Below are 14,496 nucleotides of genomic sequence, written 5' to 3'. Positions count from 1 at the left end.
TCTTTTTGAAATGTTTATTCCCCAAAATGTATGACTTTTTTACTTGGTATTATGAATGGCCGAACCCCAATGAAACATAAAGGGAGATAGATGCTTCTCTGTGCAGGAGTATCATGTACTACAAATACACCAATCGACCATAACATTCTGACCACTCCCCATAACATGTCGAGGTATGGACTCCAGAAGGTTTGTATATATACATTTTTGCATGGAAGAAAACAATAAAATACTGTTACTGTATTGCTATTGCTCAAGCATGCAGATGTCTAGAAAAGTTTGACAAAGGATCGGCTGTACAGTTAAAGTCACCATAACATTGAACAGAACTGAAAGGTTTAAATATTTATCAGTTATATCAACTCTTTGGTATTAATTAATAATTAATTAATCAGTTAGTAACTCTTTGGATTGATATAGCAGGAGGTGTGTGAGGTTATTTTATTAGGATTTTAGAAAATGGTGAACAGGAAAGTGTGTTATAAGGTAGAACTGCTGCCATTTTATTTGTTTTGGATAGATTAAACAATTCAATACAGGGCACTTTCACCCCTTCCTGCCCAGGCCAATTTTCCCCTTTTAGCGCTGTTGCATTTTGAATGACAATTGCGCGGTCATGCAACACTGTACCTACACCAAATTTAAGTCATTTTCCCCCCACAAATAGAGCTTTCTTTTGGTGGTATTTGATCACCTCTGGGTTTTTTCCTTTTTGCTAAACAAATAAAAAAAGACCGAAAAGTTTGAAAAAAAAAAAGTTTTTTGTTTATGTTATACAATTTTGTAAATAAATACATTCTTTCCTGCACTGATGAGCACTGATGAGACTGCACTGACAGGCACTGATGAGGAGGCACTGATGGGGTGGCACTGATGGGGTGGCACTGATAGGCGGCACTGATATGTGGCACTGATAGGTAGCACTGATATACAGCATTGGTGGGCACTGATAGGTGGCACTGCTGGGCACTGATTGGCGGCATTGATGTGCACTGATAGGTGGCACTGATGGGCACTGATAGGTGGCACTGATGGGCACTAATGGGCACTGATAGGTGGCACTGGTGGGCACTGATGGGCACTGACAGGTGGCACTGATCAGCACTGACGGACGGCACTGATGGGCACTAATGGGCACTGATAGGCGGCACTGGTTGGCAATAATGGGCACTGGTGGGCGACACTGATAGATGGCAATGATGGGCACTGGTGGGCAGCACTGATAGGGAGGGCAGTGGCGGGCAGCACTGATGGGGAGGGCAATGGGGGGCTCCCTGAGCCCTGATTGCCATCTCTGGTGGCCATAGTGGGCATCCCTGGGGTCATAGGTGGGCATCCCTGGGGTCATGGGTGGGCATCCCTGGTGGTTCTAGTGGCACCCCCCCCGAGGGTCTGCACTGGTAATCAATAATCCGATTACCAGTGCCGACCCCCCCCTGTCAGGGGAGCCGCCGATCGACGCTCCTTTACTCGTGCCTGTCAGGCACGAACTAAGGAAAGCCGATCAACGGCTCTTTACCGAGATCGGAGATGCAGGGAGTCAGACTGACACCTCGCATCACCGATTGCCGCTCTGCGCGCCCCTGGGGGGCGTGCAGAGCGTATTATCTTGCCGCCGTCATATGACGTCCGCTATAGGGCGGGATGTGGTTAAGGAAGAGAGAGAACCTCTGTCAGATTTTTATTGCTATAAACTTTCCAACATAATTCTATACATTCTCAGCATTTTATTGTTGTCTGTGTCTCCTTACTGGAGAGAATTATATAAATTTAAGTCCCAATTGCAGCAGTTAAGCCAGCCATACATGGATCGAAATACATCCAATTCAGCAGGGACCAACCAAATTTCGATCAATGTATGGGCACCCTGGTTGTACAGAAGTTTATCCATCAATTGTGTACAACCAGCCTATCAGGTTTCTCTCAAATGATTAGTGCCGCCGCCCGTAGCTGGCAACACTAATCATTGTGGTCTGCCAGCAGGAACAGGAAAGCCTCCCTGCTGGTAGAACACAATAGTGCTGCTGGAGGGATTTCTCCATTAACACTTACTGTGTTGATGAGGGAATCAAGCAATTTTCTTTCCTTCCATCCATGGCGGAAGGAAAGAAAACCGCACAATGTATGGCCTGCCATTAGTCTCTAGGACAAAGAGTAAAGACTAATCTTTTCAGAGATTTCACAGGCAGCTCTCCTCTTTTCTGTGAACAATGAGTGCCACTTTAACAACCTATAAGATGTTTGCATGAGCTAAACTGTAACACTAAATGAGTAATTACTAAAAGATAACAGATCTACACTGAGATCACATAACAAGATGTAGTTGTGCTTACCTGTTAACATAAGTTCTTGTTTAAATTAATATGTATAAAATATATATTATATTCTGTATTTAGTGCAGGGCTGTAAAGTATTAATCTCCCCCCTAAACCTAATCCAATATTATATTCCAAACATTTTAAAGCATTAACTTACAGTATGCCTCTGATAAATGGCTTGATAAATGTATCTGCTATTTCCAATTTTGCACATTGTTTGCAAGTATGAAATCGTTCGAACAACAGGCAAAGATTTTGAGAATTTTCATACAAATTTTCCTAAGACTTTTCGTAAGATTTTTTATTTGAAATTCGATCCATCTGTGGCCAGCTTAAAGCAAGTCTTCTCTTCCTAACCCTTGTTGTTGGAGTAATGCAAGGGATGGCAGCTATCTACTTGTAAGTCATTGTTGGGGAAATATTTGTCTGTGGGCAGCCTAACATTTCAGCTGAATAACTTAACCTTTACCAATCCGATGCAGGTGCCTAACCTGTATGTACTGTACATTACTCTTACCATAATGCTCCAAATGCTATAGGTCGCTGCATGCAGACGTCCAAGTTGAGAGTCTCATGACAGGTACAAATACACTTGTGGATTTAGCCACCTCCTTGACTATATTAAATAATTCCAAAAATGTGTTTGTCCTAACATTGCAACAAATGATTGATATGTTCTTTTTCCAGTGGGATGTTGATGACCCATCTACTGTTCCTCTAGCAACTATATCAGTAGTTTTCACCTTCATTTTTGTTCTAGAGGTAAAGTATTTCCATTTATATTGTTCTTCTTGAAGATTAGCTAAAGAAGGTCAGTCAAAGTATAAGCCAATATGAATAGAACTCTTCACAAAGATTAAATTACATCAAGCTGGTACTGGTATACTGTATACAGATTTATTACATTTTGGACTGCTAGACAAATTCCATATGCTTTTGAATCCAGTTATTAGAATCTCCAATGTAATAAAGACGCAACAAACCTTTTTTCTTACTGAGATATTTTTAGGAGGGTATAAAAGATAAAAAAATAGGCACCAAACTATAGAAAATACATTTATAATGATCACTTCCAAAAAAAATATATATATATATGGGACTCACATAGCAAAACACACCAGAATTAGTTCACTTTCATGGAATGACAAGGTCACGGTCAACTGAATTTGTGGAGGGGGGGGGGCAAAGATTATCTGCTTATGTCCCTGTTATCTGTGGTATTAGACACTACTGTAATAAAACACATCGCTACACTTCTGTAAAAAAAAAAAAAAGCATTGCAATTTATGATGCTGATTAATTCAACAAAAGCTAACCTAAGGGTTCTGACTCTAATAGAGGTTAATTTAAATTAAATAGGCATTTATTTCTTTCCCCATGTTTATTGAGTTTATTCAGATATTTAAGTGAAATAAAGCTTTTATTTTGCTTATTTTTGCTTAAAGTATATCTCAAACGCTCCTGTATGACAGTCCATATGATGCACAAACCATATAATGTAAACAAAAAACCTTTCTTTACCTTCCATGACTCAGACAAATCCTCCTTTATTTGTGCTTCACACTTTCTTCACCTCCTAGACATTACAGCCTACAATGGGAGAGTTACACCAATGGTAGCAGTGTTGCCAATCCAGAAAGCAGTGGGTAGGACTAACTATAAGCTACAGGCTTGGAAATCAGCAATGATGATGCTGATAATGCAAACCCTACCTTCTCCTCAAACTGTAGTACAAGAAGGCACACACTACATAAAAAAGCAAATTCTGCTCTGAATTCAGGAGCAGCGCAGCATTGTTACCACAGAATTTCAAGAAGCTGCATTGGGCAGACTTCGCTGGCAGAATCAACAGGTATTTGGAGACTTTGCAGGGGGATAAAGTAAAAAATGAGAGTGCAGATGCACTTATAATTAGGTGCTGCATGTTTTTGTTATTGTGAGGCCATAGTTCTACTTTTAAAAAATTCACTTTTGTACAAAGAAAAACAGTCTTCTGTGCTCACTCAGCTAAAAGAGACATCCAGGCCAGGAGGCTTATGAGGTATCAGGGCTTTGATAATCTTAGGAACTTCAAGGGCCTAGATAGGTTTTTCTAGGTCTTCACGTTGCGAGACAGGGAGTGTCGGAAGAGTGACGTGGGAAAAAAGAGTGTTCGCGTGGGAATGGTCAAACGTACCAGTGTCAGTATAGAGGTGAGCTAGGTGTTTATGAAATTCCTGAAGGATTTTCAGAGGATTGTTGGTATAGGAGTCTTGGGAGAGATTTAGTCATACAAGTTTAGGCTGCTTTAGGGCCTTGTTGAGCAAATTGTTTTGGCAGGTCAGGTTGAAATGCGAGGAGAATAATCCCAGTGCCGCCATCTTGGAAGGGGCCCAAACGAGCTCCTCCCAGATGTATTTTGACTTGGATTTCTGTTGAGGGCCTCTGTACACCATGGCATGCACCAGAATAGAGAGAAAAAGCAGGCATGCTGAAAGGAGCCGGGGAGGGAGCTGTGAGTGGCTGTGTGGACTTGTGCAACTCAGAGCCTCAGTCAGGCATGTCTGTCCTGGCTAGCTTCCACGCATTGATAGACTGATTCTTCACTGAACAACATAGATACTGACTGTGCTTTCTATGAGTTTACCAGATACAGGTCTGTTATTACTCACAAACCTCTTAGTGAATCAGAGAATGGAACAATGTAGCCATGTTAGAAATGTAAAGTTAGTAACAGAACGTTAATGTAGTTCTTAAGTTAGTATTTCCTTGTTAACCAGTGGCAACTGTAAACATAATTGTCGTACTGAAAATGTGTTAATTTAATCTTAGCTTTTAGCACATTCTTGATTTCTGTTCCTCCAGGTAACAATGAAGATAACCGCTATGTCACCAGCTGGATTTTGGCAGAGTAGGAGAAATCGATATGACCTTCTTGTGACATCACTTGGTGTCATTTGGGTGATACTTCATTTTGCCTTACTAGTAAGAAAGATTAATTAAATTATACAATGCAGTTAGAAAAACTACTATTATTTTCTACTGTTAATAAAGTAGAATGTGTTTAAAATGATTATTCTTAGTTGACTCAATGTAATGGTATTACATTTCCTTTGGTTCTCCTTGAAACTGTATTCTAAAATGACATTATTTTTAGTTATTAAGCAGAATTCTGTGGATTTTAGGACAGTAAAAAGCAGAAATGTATGTATATTGTACATTGATTTATATATTTTTGAATGTCAAGCTAAATTTCTTTAATTCTACTGAATGAAGACTGAGGCAACATTCTGAATCTATTCACCCAGTTTTGGAACCTTGCTACACGCTGCATTGAAGTCCATATGTCTGAGTGCCAATAGAAAGACTATTGGATATAGAGTGAGCAGCCAGCTACTGGAGAATATTATGAAACCGAATTATGGGACCAAATTTTTTGTAGCTTGCATGGATGGTCCACTTCCCAGTAAAAATGCATTGTAATTCCACTTGTAATTTTTCAGTTGAATAGGAAAGTTGCAGAGCTTTTAACTGCACTAGGTATACAGGGCGTGTGAGGCACTGGCTGCAAATTCCTGCTCTCACAACCATTTTACCTTCCTGTCCCTGCTCATATTTTTTCTTTATTCGTGTAAGCTCAGCATCACAAATCTTCTTCTTCCCTGAAGCTGTTATAATGAATATAGCTGTTTTAATCACTTTCACCCAGCTGTCAATGGCAAAATCAATTAAAAGGTGAAGGCAACTGACAAACATGCCGGCTATATAAATATAAATTATAAGCTGTTGGTGATACGGTGACTTGATCTGTTCCTTTTTTGCAAACAAAGGTAGATTGGAATTGGTAAAAAATCTTTAGAATATTGGCATGAGTATGACCAACATTACTGTTAAATTACTGAGATACTGGTTGTAGTCCTCAGATGGCTATCAGTATCTCTGTGGTTAGAGACTTATCACCCACTGGGAAAATGAGCATTTAGGAATAATGAGGGTAGCTAAGACAACAGTGAGAAAACATTGGGGGAGGGGGTTCTGGAATCAGGGAACTGACACACATTCTGGCTCACCTTCCTGATTGTTTTCTTGGTGATAGTCCAACTACATGTTCACTAATATTTCTTCACTAACACGCCAAAAATACATTAGATTAGATTACATACTAGATTAGATACTTTGTGATATAAGACAGTAATGTATAAAACAATATTCATGCTTTTCCAAAAAATGTTCCTTATAAAATGAGCTAAATAAAAAAAAAAAAATCTGATTTGTCTAGTGTATGTAATATATATTTTATCTTTTACAGAATGAATATACATATATGATGGGTGCGTGTATAATAGTCTTCAGGTTTTTCTCCATATGTGGAAAACATGTAAGTTAAGAAAACCAAAGAAATTATAGTCGATTAATTGCCTGCACATTATTGCATTGTAATAGCCAGAATTCTGGATTCTGGCCAACAGAATGCATTAACGCCAGGCGTGGGAACGCGCATGAATGCTCATTAAAGTGGAGTTCAACCCTAAATTTATACTTACCTCCATCTTCTCGCTCCGGGTCACCTGAAAAACAAATGGATAATCGCAATTTTTTTTTTTTTTTTAACTTACCTCGTATAGAAGAAAATATACTTACCTTACTTCCTTCTTCCTCCCCTCGGCGGCCACGGCTCGTCGTCACTTCCTGACTTTGCAATGATTCCTGGGAGCTGGACGTCATCGCTCCCAGGAATCAATGCGCCTGCACCGGCCCCGACGTCAGTTCCGGTGCGCGCGCTTCATTCCCTTCCAAACAGCTTCTGGGCATACCCAGAAGCTGTGGAGGGATGACGCGCGTGCACCGGAAGTGACGGCGGGGCCGGTGCAAGCGCATTGATTCCTGGGACCGAAGAAGACGGAAGAGGACGCAGAAGAGGATCGCGCTGGCTTCAAGCTGCCCACACCTGAGATGGCAGTGCTGGACAATACTTTTTCAAGGTAAGTATTTCTCCTAACAGGTAAGTGCAACCCGGGACAGATCAGAGGCTAGCCATTGTGGAATGTACTAGCCCTGACTGTCCCGGGGGTATTTTTATAAAAAAAAAATGTCCCAGGGTGGAACTCCGCTTTAATGTGCAAGAAAAAACATGTCTTTTACCACCTTTTTAAATCTGAAAACTCCTGTAGTTTAAAAAGCATTTTTGAGCTTCTGAGTGTATATGAGCTCAAGGGGGTTTTTTTGTTGCCGTAAACTCAGCTGCCACAAAACTCCTTAAGACGCCTATAGTGTTCATAGACACATAGGCTAACAAGGAGGGGAGGTAATAGGCAGAGAAAAGTAATCATGAGGCCTTAGGGTTTAATAAAACTTTAAATCAATTTAGGCTTATACTTCAAGGTGAAACAAAGGAGGCACCCAAGATGTGAGACTACTGTGTCCTATGTAGGCGGGACACAGAACCGTTAAGAGACTCGTTGGAAATCCAATTGGTCTCAAATAGTATGAAGGGAGCCACCACAGCCAAAGAAACAATACTATAGAATACAGGTGAAAGGGGTCATAGGAGACCTCTTAGAACGGCTGCAAAAAAGGGATGCTCAAACCAACTCAGTGGAATTAATAGAAAAAACTTTATTATGGATCAGGATTGACACATGGTTATAAAATTACCCCGGCTAGGGGACACATTGCAAAAATTCAACAGGTATGTCAAAAATAATTACAGAAAACATACATAACATAAAAACAATGACACACACTCACAAGGCCGGCCTCACACACACTCCAGAAAATCAAGCCAGTGGGAACCTTGGCTAACCGCATACATTCCAATCGGAATTTGTGAACGCGGTGAGCTCAGGGATCCACTGGTTGGCATGCCACAGTGTAAAAGTCAACAAATGTAATGATGCACCGATGTAATAACATCAAATAACAAGGGAACATGACCATCTAATATGTTACCGTTGGTACTACTTGATGCTACACGGCTGATATACTAATATCAAGGGAGTCCCAAGCTGGACTATACAATACATAGAAGATTCCAAAAATTCGACTCAGTAGCAGGCTAGACCATGACACTATGGTGATGAATACCAATAACTCGGAATTTTCAAAGTAATTTCCACCATAAAGGAAAGGGTGTCTAAAGGAGTGTCTGCATACCGGATAGATTGAATTTGATATAGAGGATCGGTCCTGTGATGATCAAGAGCAAATATACTTTTGGGGGGGGGGGGGAGGGATGGTACAGTTCCTCTTGTATGTGGGGCAGCAATGTCAGGCCGACAATAGTTCCTCTGGGGCAGAGCGTCACTAACAATGTATAAGGAATGGAGGTGCGGGAGCAGGGGAGAGACGCAGTGCAATCTGCATCCTGCGCAGGCTCACAACAGGGTTAGGCTGAATCTTATAGGGAATGGTATTTGACCATGGGCCAAAGGATGGCCTTCCGCTGGTTGGTGTATTTTTGCTAGGTATCCACAGACAGCCTGGTGGTCACGGCCTTTTCTCTATCCCCTATCGGTATAAAGTTAATGCTCACCATGCACTTGGATCTTAAGTCGGTGGGCTTCTGCTTGTTTTCCCAGGTAACATTAAGATGAGGGCCCGGCATGCAGGTATGGCTCCGGCCAGCCACGAGGAGACGGCGTGTTCCAATTTGGAGACAGGATTTCCGCACCTTGGATGGACGCTGGAGCGCATCGTCGTCCTGACGAAGCGTGCGTCACGCACGCGAAACGCGTTGACGTCACACGCCGGTCCCGCACAACCCGGAAGAGCCACTGATGCACTCCAGCGTCCATCCAAGGTGCGGAAATCCTGTCTCCAAATTGGAACACACCGTCTCCTCGTGGCTGGCCGGAGCCATACCTGCATGCCGGGCCCTCATCTTAATGTTACCTGGGAAAACAAGCAGAAGCCCACCGACTTAAGATCCAAGTGCATGGTGAGCATTAACTTTATACCGATAGGGGATAGAGAAAAGGCCGTGACCACCAGGCTGTCTGTGGATACCTAGCAAAAATACACCAACCAGCGGAAGGCCATCCTTTGGCCCATGGTCAAATACCATTCCCTATAAGATTCAGCCTAACCCTGGTGTGAGCCTGCGCAGGATGCAGATTGCACTGCGTCTCTCCCCTGCTCCCGCACCTCCATTCCTTATACATTGTTAGTGACGCTCTGCCCCAGAGGAACTATTGTCGGCCTGACATTGCTGCCCCACATACAAGAGGAACTGTACCATCCCTCCCCCCCCCCCCAAAAGTATATTTGCTCTTGATCATCACAGGACCGATCCTCTATATCAAATTCAATCTATCCGGTATGCAGACACTCCTTTAGACACCCTTTCCTTTATGGTGGAAATTACTTTGAAAATTCCGAGTTATTGGTATTCATCACCATAGTGTCATGGTCTAGCCTGCTACTGAGTCGAATTTTTGGAATCTTCTATGTATTGTATAGTCCAGCTTGGGACTCCCTTGATATTAGTATATCAGCCGTGTAGCATCAAGTAGTACCAACGGTAACATATTAGATGGTCATGTTCCCTTGTTATTTGATGTTATTACATCGGTGCATCATTACATTTGTTGACTTTTACACTGTGGCATGCCAACCAGTGGATCCCTGAGCTCACCGCGTTCACAAATTCCGATTGGAATGTATGCGGTTAGCCAAGGTTCCCACTGGCTTGATTTTCTGGAGTGTGTGTGAGGCCGGCCTTGTGAGTGTGTGTCATTGTTTTTATGTTATGTATGTTTTCTGTAATTATTTTTGACATACCTGTTGAATTTTTGCAATGTGTCCCCTAGCCGGGGTAATTTTATAACCATGTGTCAATCCTGATCCATAATAAAGTTTTTTCTATTAATTCCACTGAGTTGGTTTGAGCATCCCTTTTTTGCAGCCGTTCTAAGAGGTCTCCTATGACCCCTTTCACCTGTATTCTATTATACTTCAAGGTGACCAGATTTTTAAAATGAAATCCGGGGACATTTATTGGCAAATGGCATAGGATTGCATAATACACAAAGCGCTGGGTACAGGACTACATAATACACAGAGCACTAGGCACAGGACTGCATAATACACAGACCGCTGGGCACAGGACTGCATAATACACAGAGCACTGGACACAGGACTGCACAATACACAGCTCTGGGCACAGGACTACATAATACACAGAGTGCTGGGCACAGGACTACATAATACACAGAGTGCTGGGCAGAGGACTGCATAATACACTGAGCACTGGGCACAGAACTGCACAATACACAGAGCTCTGGGCACTGAACTACATAATAAACAGAGAGCTGGGTGCAGGATTGCATATTACACAGAGGGCTAGGTACAGGACTGCATAATACACAGAGCGCTGGGCACAGGACTGCATATTACACAGAGCGCTGGGCACAGGACTGCATAATACAAAGAGCAGTGGGTACAGGACTGCATAATACACAGAGTGCTGGGCACAGGACTACATAATACACAGAGTGCTGGGCACATGGCTACATAATATACAGAAGAGTGTTAGGCAAAGAATGCAGAGTTCTAAGGTTTGCTATGCACAGAGAACACTTCTGCCCCTACATCTGTAGCTCACCTCTGCACCCTTCCCTCACAGATTATCTCTGCAGCCACTTCTTAGCCCTTCCCCCACAACAGCTGAACTCTCCATCTCTCCATGAGCTCTGACCCCTTCTCCCCCATTGCCATCACCTGTGTACAAACAGACCCCCCCCCCCCCCCCATGTGCTCACCTCCTGGTCTCAGCCCTCCACACAGCCAACTTTTGGCTTCGCCAGCCAAAAATTGACTGTGTGGTTTCTCAGTCAGCATGGGATGCCCTGTCTACGTTAATTTGTCCCTGAATCCAGAATGAATGTTCTCAGTCTGGGGACTGTCCCCAGAAATCGGGGACTGTCCCCGTAAATCGGAGACGTCTGGTCACCCTTTTATACTTGCAACTTCAATGTGCCCATGTAATAACTGCATAAACACATAATTTGGTGTATTGCAGCAAACAGTCACCGAGCACCAAAGTAATCTCATTGACCAGGTTGTCACGCAGTCTGTGCTGGGCCCCTTCAGTGGTTCAGCTGGAGCATATAGATTATGCAAGGACTATTCAGTGAATGTAATATACTGTAGACAAAGCATAGAACAAATATGATACCTAGTTGTACTTGTAAACACAGAGGTGCAGCAGCAGATTCTTTTTCAAATGAATTATAGAACTATAAGGTTATTGTACAGATGCCTCTCTTCCTTGTCAGACATTCAGTATTTAAACATTTAAATTTAAATTATACCAGGATTATATTTCATCCAATTATAGACCAATTCTGTGATGTTTGTCATGACACTTTGCATTAAGAACAGGCTGGAATTCACCTTAACATATGAATATTTAGTGTGTGCTGCATTTTTATGCAGTGCAGTGCAACAAAATACGCATTGTGTATTGCAGCCCAGGGCATTGTAGCAATATATAGGGGTGCCATACAAAATGAATGGCATCATAAACTACCAATGCACATACAGTACATTTATAAATAAATAAAATAGAAAAACTGTTTGTGAATTGAATTATTGCATTTTCCTGCACATTACAGTAACATTCATGTTTCAATGAGACCTAATTAAGACACATGCATTCATGCATTTTGTATATTTATTTTCGTATGTCTGGGTGTCTATCTCTCTGTCTAACCTTATGTGTATAATGTGTGTGTGTGTGTATGTATATGTGTGTGTGTATGTGTGTATATATATATATATATATATATATATATATATATATGTTTTACACACAAAGGTTCCTATGGACTCTATGGCATTGCCCATTGCCACTAGACCCTTCTGTGCAGTCATATACTGTATGTTTGTAAATTATACTGTCATTTCATTCCTTTGAAAACACCTCACTTCAAAGGCCTATTTTATTTTTCAATGTAACTGGATTTTCTTGTTGTAGTTTGAGGAAAAAGCTTTCCAATAAGCCATGTGCGAGAATTTATTCTTCCAAATCAAGTTTCTGTTAAAAAGACATGCTGAGAGAAAAATAACTACCCACAATTTACTTTTATCTCTAAATAGAGCATAAAATGGCTTTTGCATGGTTGCTTGTCATCATACCACTTAGCTTGTCAATTTGCAGACATACTATTTTCATTTTAATTGTGTTTTGAGTTGTTTAATATTAGACATAAAATGCATTTTATTCCTGGAGTAATTTATTTTAGTTGCATATAAATTTTTAAAAAAGCGTGAAATCAGCAACCTTTACTTTAACCTCCTTATCCTTGAGACTTAAAGAATGATATTGGAATTGGAATGCTTTGATTGCAAATATAAAGTGAATAAAAGCAAGTTTTCTATATGGGTTTAGCAGATATTGGCAATCTTGCATGAGATGCATCACGCTGACGCAGGCTGTATTTTTACTCAATCCTTGTTTCATCTATGTGGACATCTGACCTTTACCTGTTAGCCAATGCCTTTTATCCCCTTCTGTTTTAGAGTCCACCAAACACTTCTTAAGGACTAAGACTGGGATGCCATTAAAGTTCATGAGCGTGTAAAGGCAGTCATCCCAATACATTTGAAAATATAGTGTAAATTTCCACCAGAATTGCAGTATTGTCATAAAAGGGTGAAACAATAAACAAAACCATTTATATACTGCATATACGGTTTTTACTGTATATACAAAAACTGGTCTGTTCCAAAAGCAGTCAGTGCTCAAGTTCTCAAAACATAAAGTCCAAAAGAGTGTAGGAAGTGTTTCCAAACTCCACAAAGGGCACCCAGAAATCCAGTAGAGCTAACTCCAGACAGGGCACCCCAAAAGTCCAGAAGAGATAAGCGTTCATTTGGGTGCTTTCAAACAAATGAAAAGCCAGCAGCGCTTTAGGCCTCTTTCACATACTGACCATTCATTTCATCAGTTCACGTTTTTTTTGTCATCAGTTTTTTTAGTCAACATCAGTTTTTCATCCTTTGTCATGAAAAATAGGGCTTTCATCCATTCAAAAAAACAGATGTTGACGGAAGAGGATGAAAATGGATGTAAATGAATGATCATCCATTTACATCTGTTTTTTCATAGGAATGCATTGATGTTCCTTTTTCATTCGTCAATAGATGGATGAAAAACGGATGAACGGTTTGTATGTGTGAAAGGGGCCTTAGGGATAAATCCCAAACAGATCAGTAGTGAATAATGGAATAGCACTATAACCAATGCCTTCACTCCAACTTCATTCCCATTAAGTAGGAACATGTAAGATACAAACATTGAAGTGCAATATATCATTAAAATAAAATGTATCAAGATGGGAAAATACACTCACATTATGTATAAAATAAACCAGCATCAACATTCCAAAAGCTGGAGCAATGGTAACATCCACAATACGTTCCTTTCGGTCGCTGTGTGTGGTGACGTCAAGTTAGGCATGGCCTAATGATGAAACCTTTAACATTTTTGTAGAGAAGGAGAAAAAAACAGAAAGTGAATAAATTATTGTATAAAAATATGGCCTATGCAGCTTGATTAACGAAATTGATAGTTTGGGCATTAGCTAGAATTTGCCAGTAGTGAAATGGATAATTTTATGTCAAAATGCATTTTACCAAAATCATTTCAATTATTCCTATTTTGGAAAATCCACAGAGAGCTCTCAAAATTTTTGACTACAGTTGGTAACACAGAAAAAAGTTTGAGGAATAATGGTTTACCCATTTTTGGAGGAAAAATTGCCCAAAATGGACCCTCCAGAAAAATGGTATTTAAAAAAACCTATTGCGAAAAAAAAAAGAAAATTAATACCCCAACCCAAGCTTCCAGCAGGTGGGTGACATCAATACTTGTTACGCTGCCTCCAGGGAAGCTTTCTTAGGATGAGGTAATTTTTGCTTTTCTTTTGCTTTTCTTTTTTGCAATAGCTGTATTTTTTTAAATGCCTTTTGTAGGCAATTTGACTTGACTTGACTACATTTTCATAAAAGGGTCGCTTTGAGTGTGACACCCTGTCTTTTTAGTGTTTTATAGCTTGATAGAAGTATTGTGGGAATATGGTATATCTGTATATCTATCAAGTATAAACAGTATGTTATGTCCACTCAAAAGATGTAAAACCTGGATTTAATAGATCATTATTACCAGTACTAAAAAAAATGAATCTCTTGTTTCTAG

At 40.7% G+C, this 14,496-nt stretch overlaps 1 protein-coding gene across 2 annotated transcripts in view; it reads left to right on the top strand.

Moving 5' to 3' along the window:
- NALCN (sodium leak channel, non-selective) overlaps positions 1-14,496 on the top strand; it is an 897,007-nt gene that overhangs the window by 844,580 nt on the left and 37,931 nt on the right. For both annotated transcript variants that reach the window (XM_082245388.1, XM_082245387.1), the window contains 3 exons: positions 3,006-3,080; positions 5,163-5,282; positions 6,607-6,675. In XM_082245388.1, the coding sequence (XP_082101514.1) occupies positions 3,006-3,080; positions 5,163-5,282; positions 6,607-6,675 (264 nt within the window). The remainder of the gene's footprint in view (positions 1-3,005; positions 3,081-5,162; positions 5,283-6,606; positions 6,676-14,496) is intronic.

This window comes from Pelophylax lessonae (assembly GCF_965119305.1).
Source record: "Pelophylax lessonae genome assembly, chromosome: 2".
NCBI classification, from domain to species: Eukaryota; Metazoa; Chordata; class Amphibia; order Anura; family Ranidae; genus Pelophylax; species Pelophylax lessonae.
The sequence above is the reverse complement of the archived record's forward strand: the minus strand, read 5'-3'. Positions and strand labels throughout refer to the sequence as shown.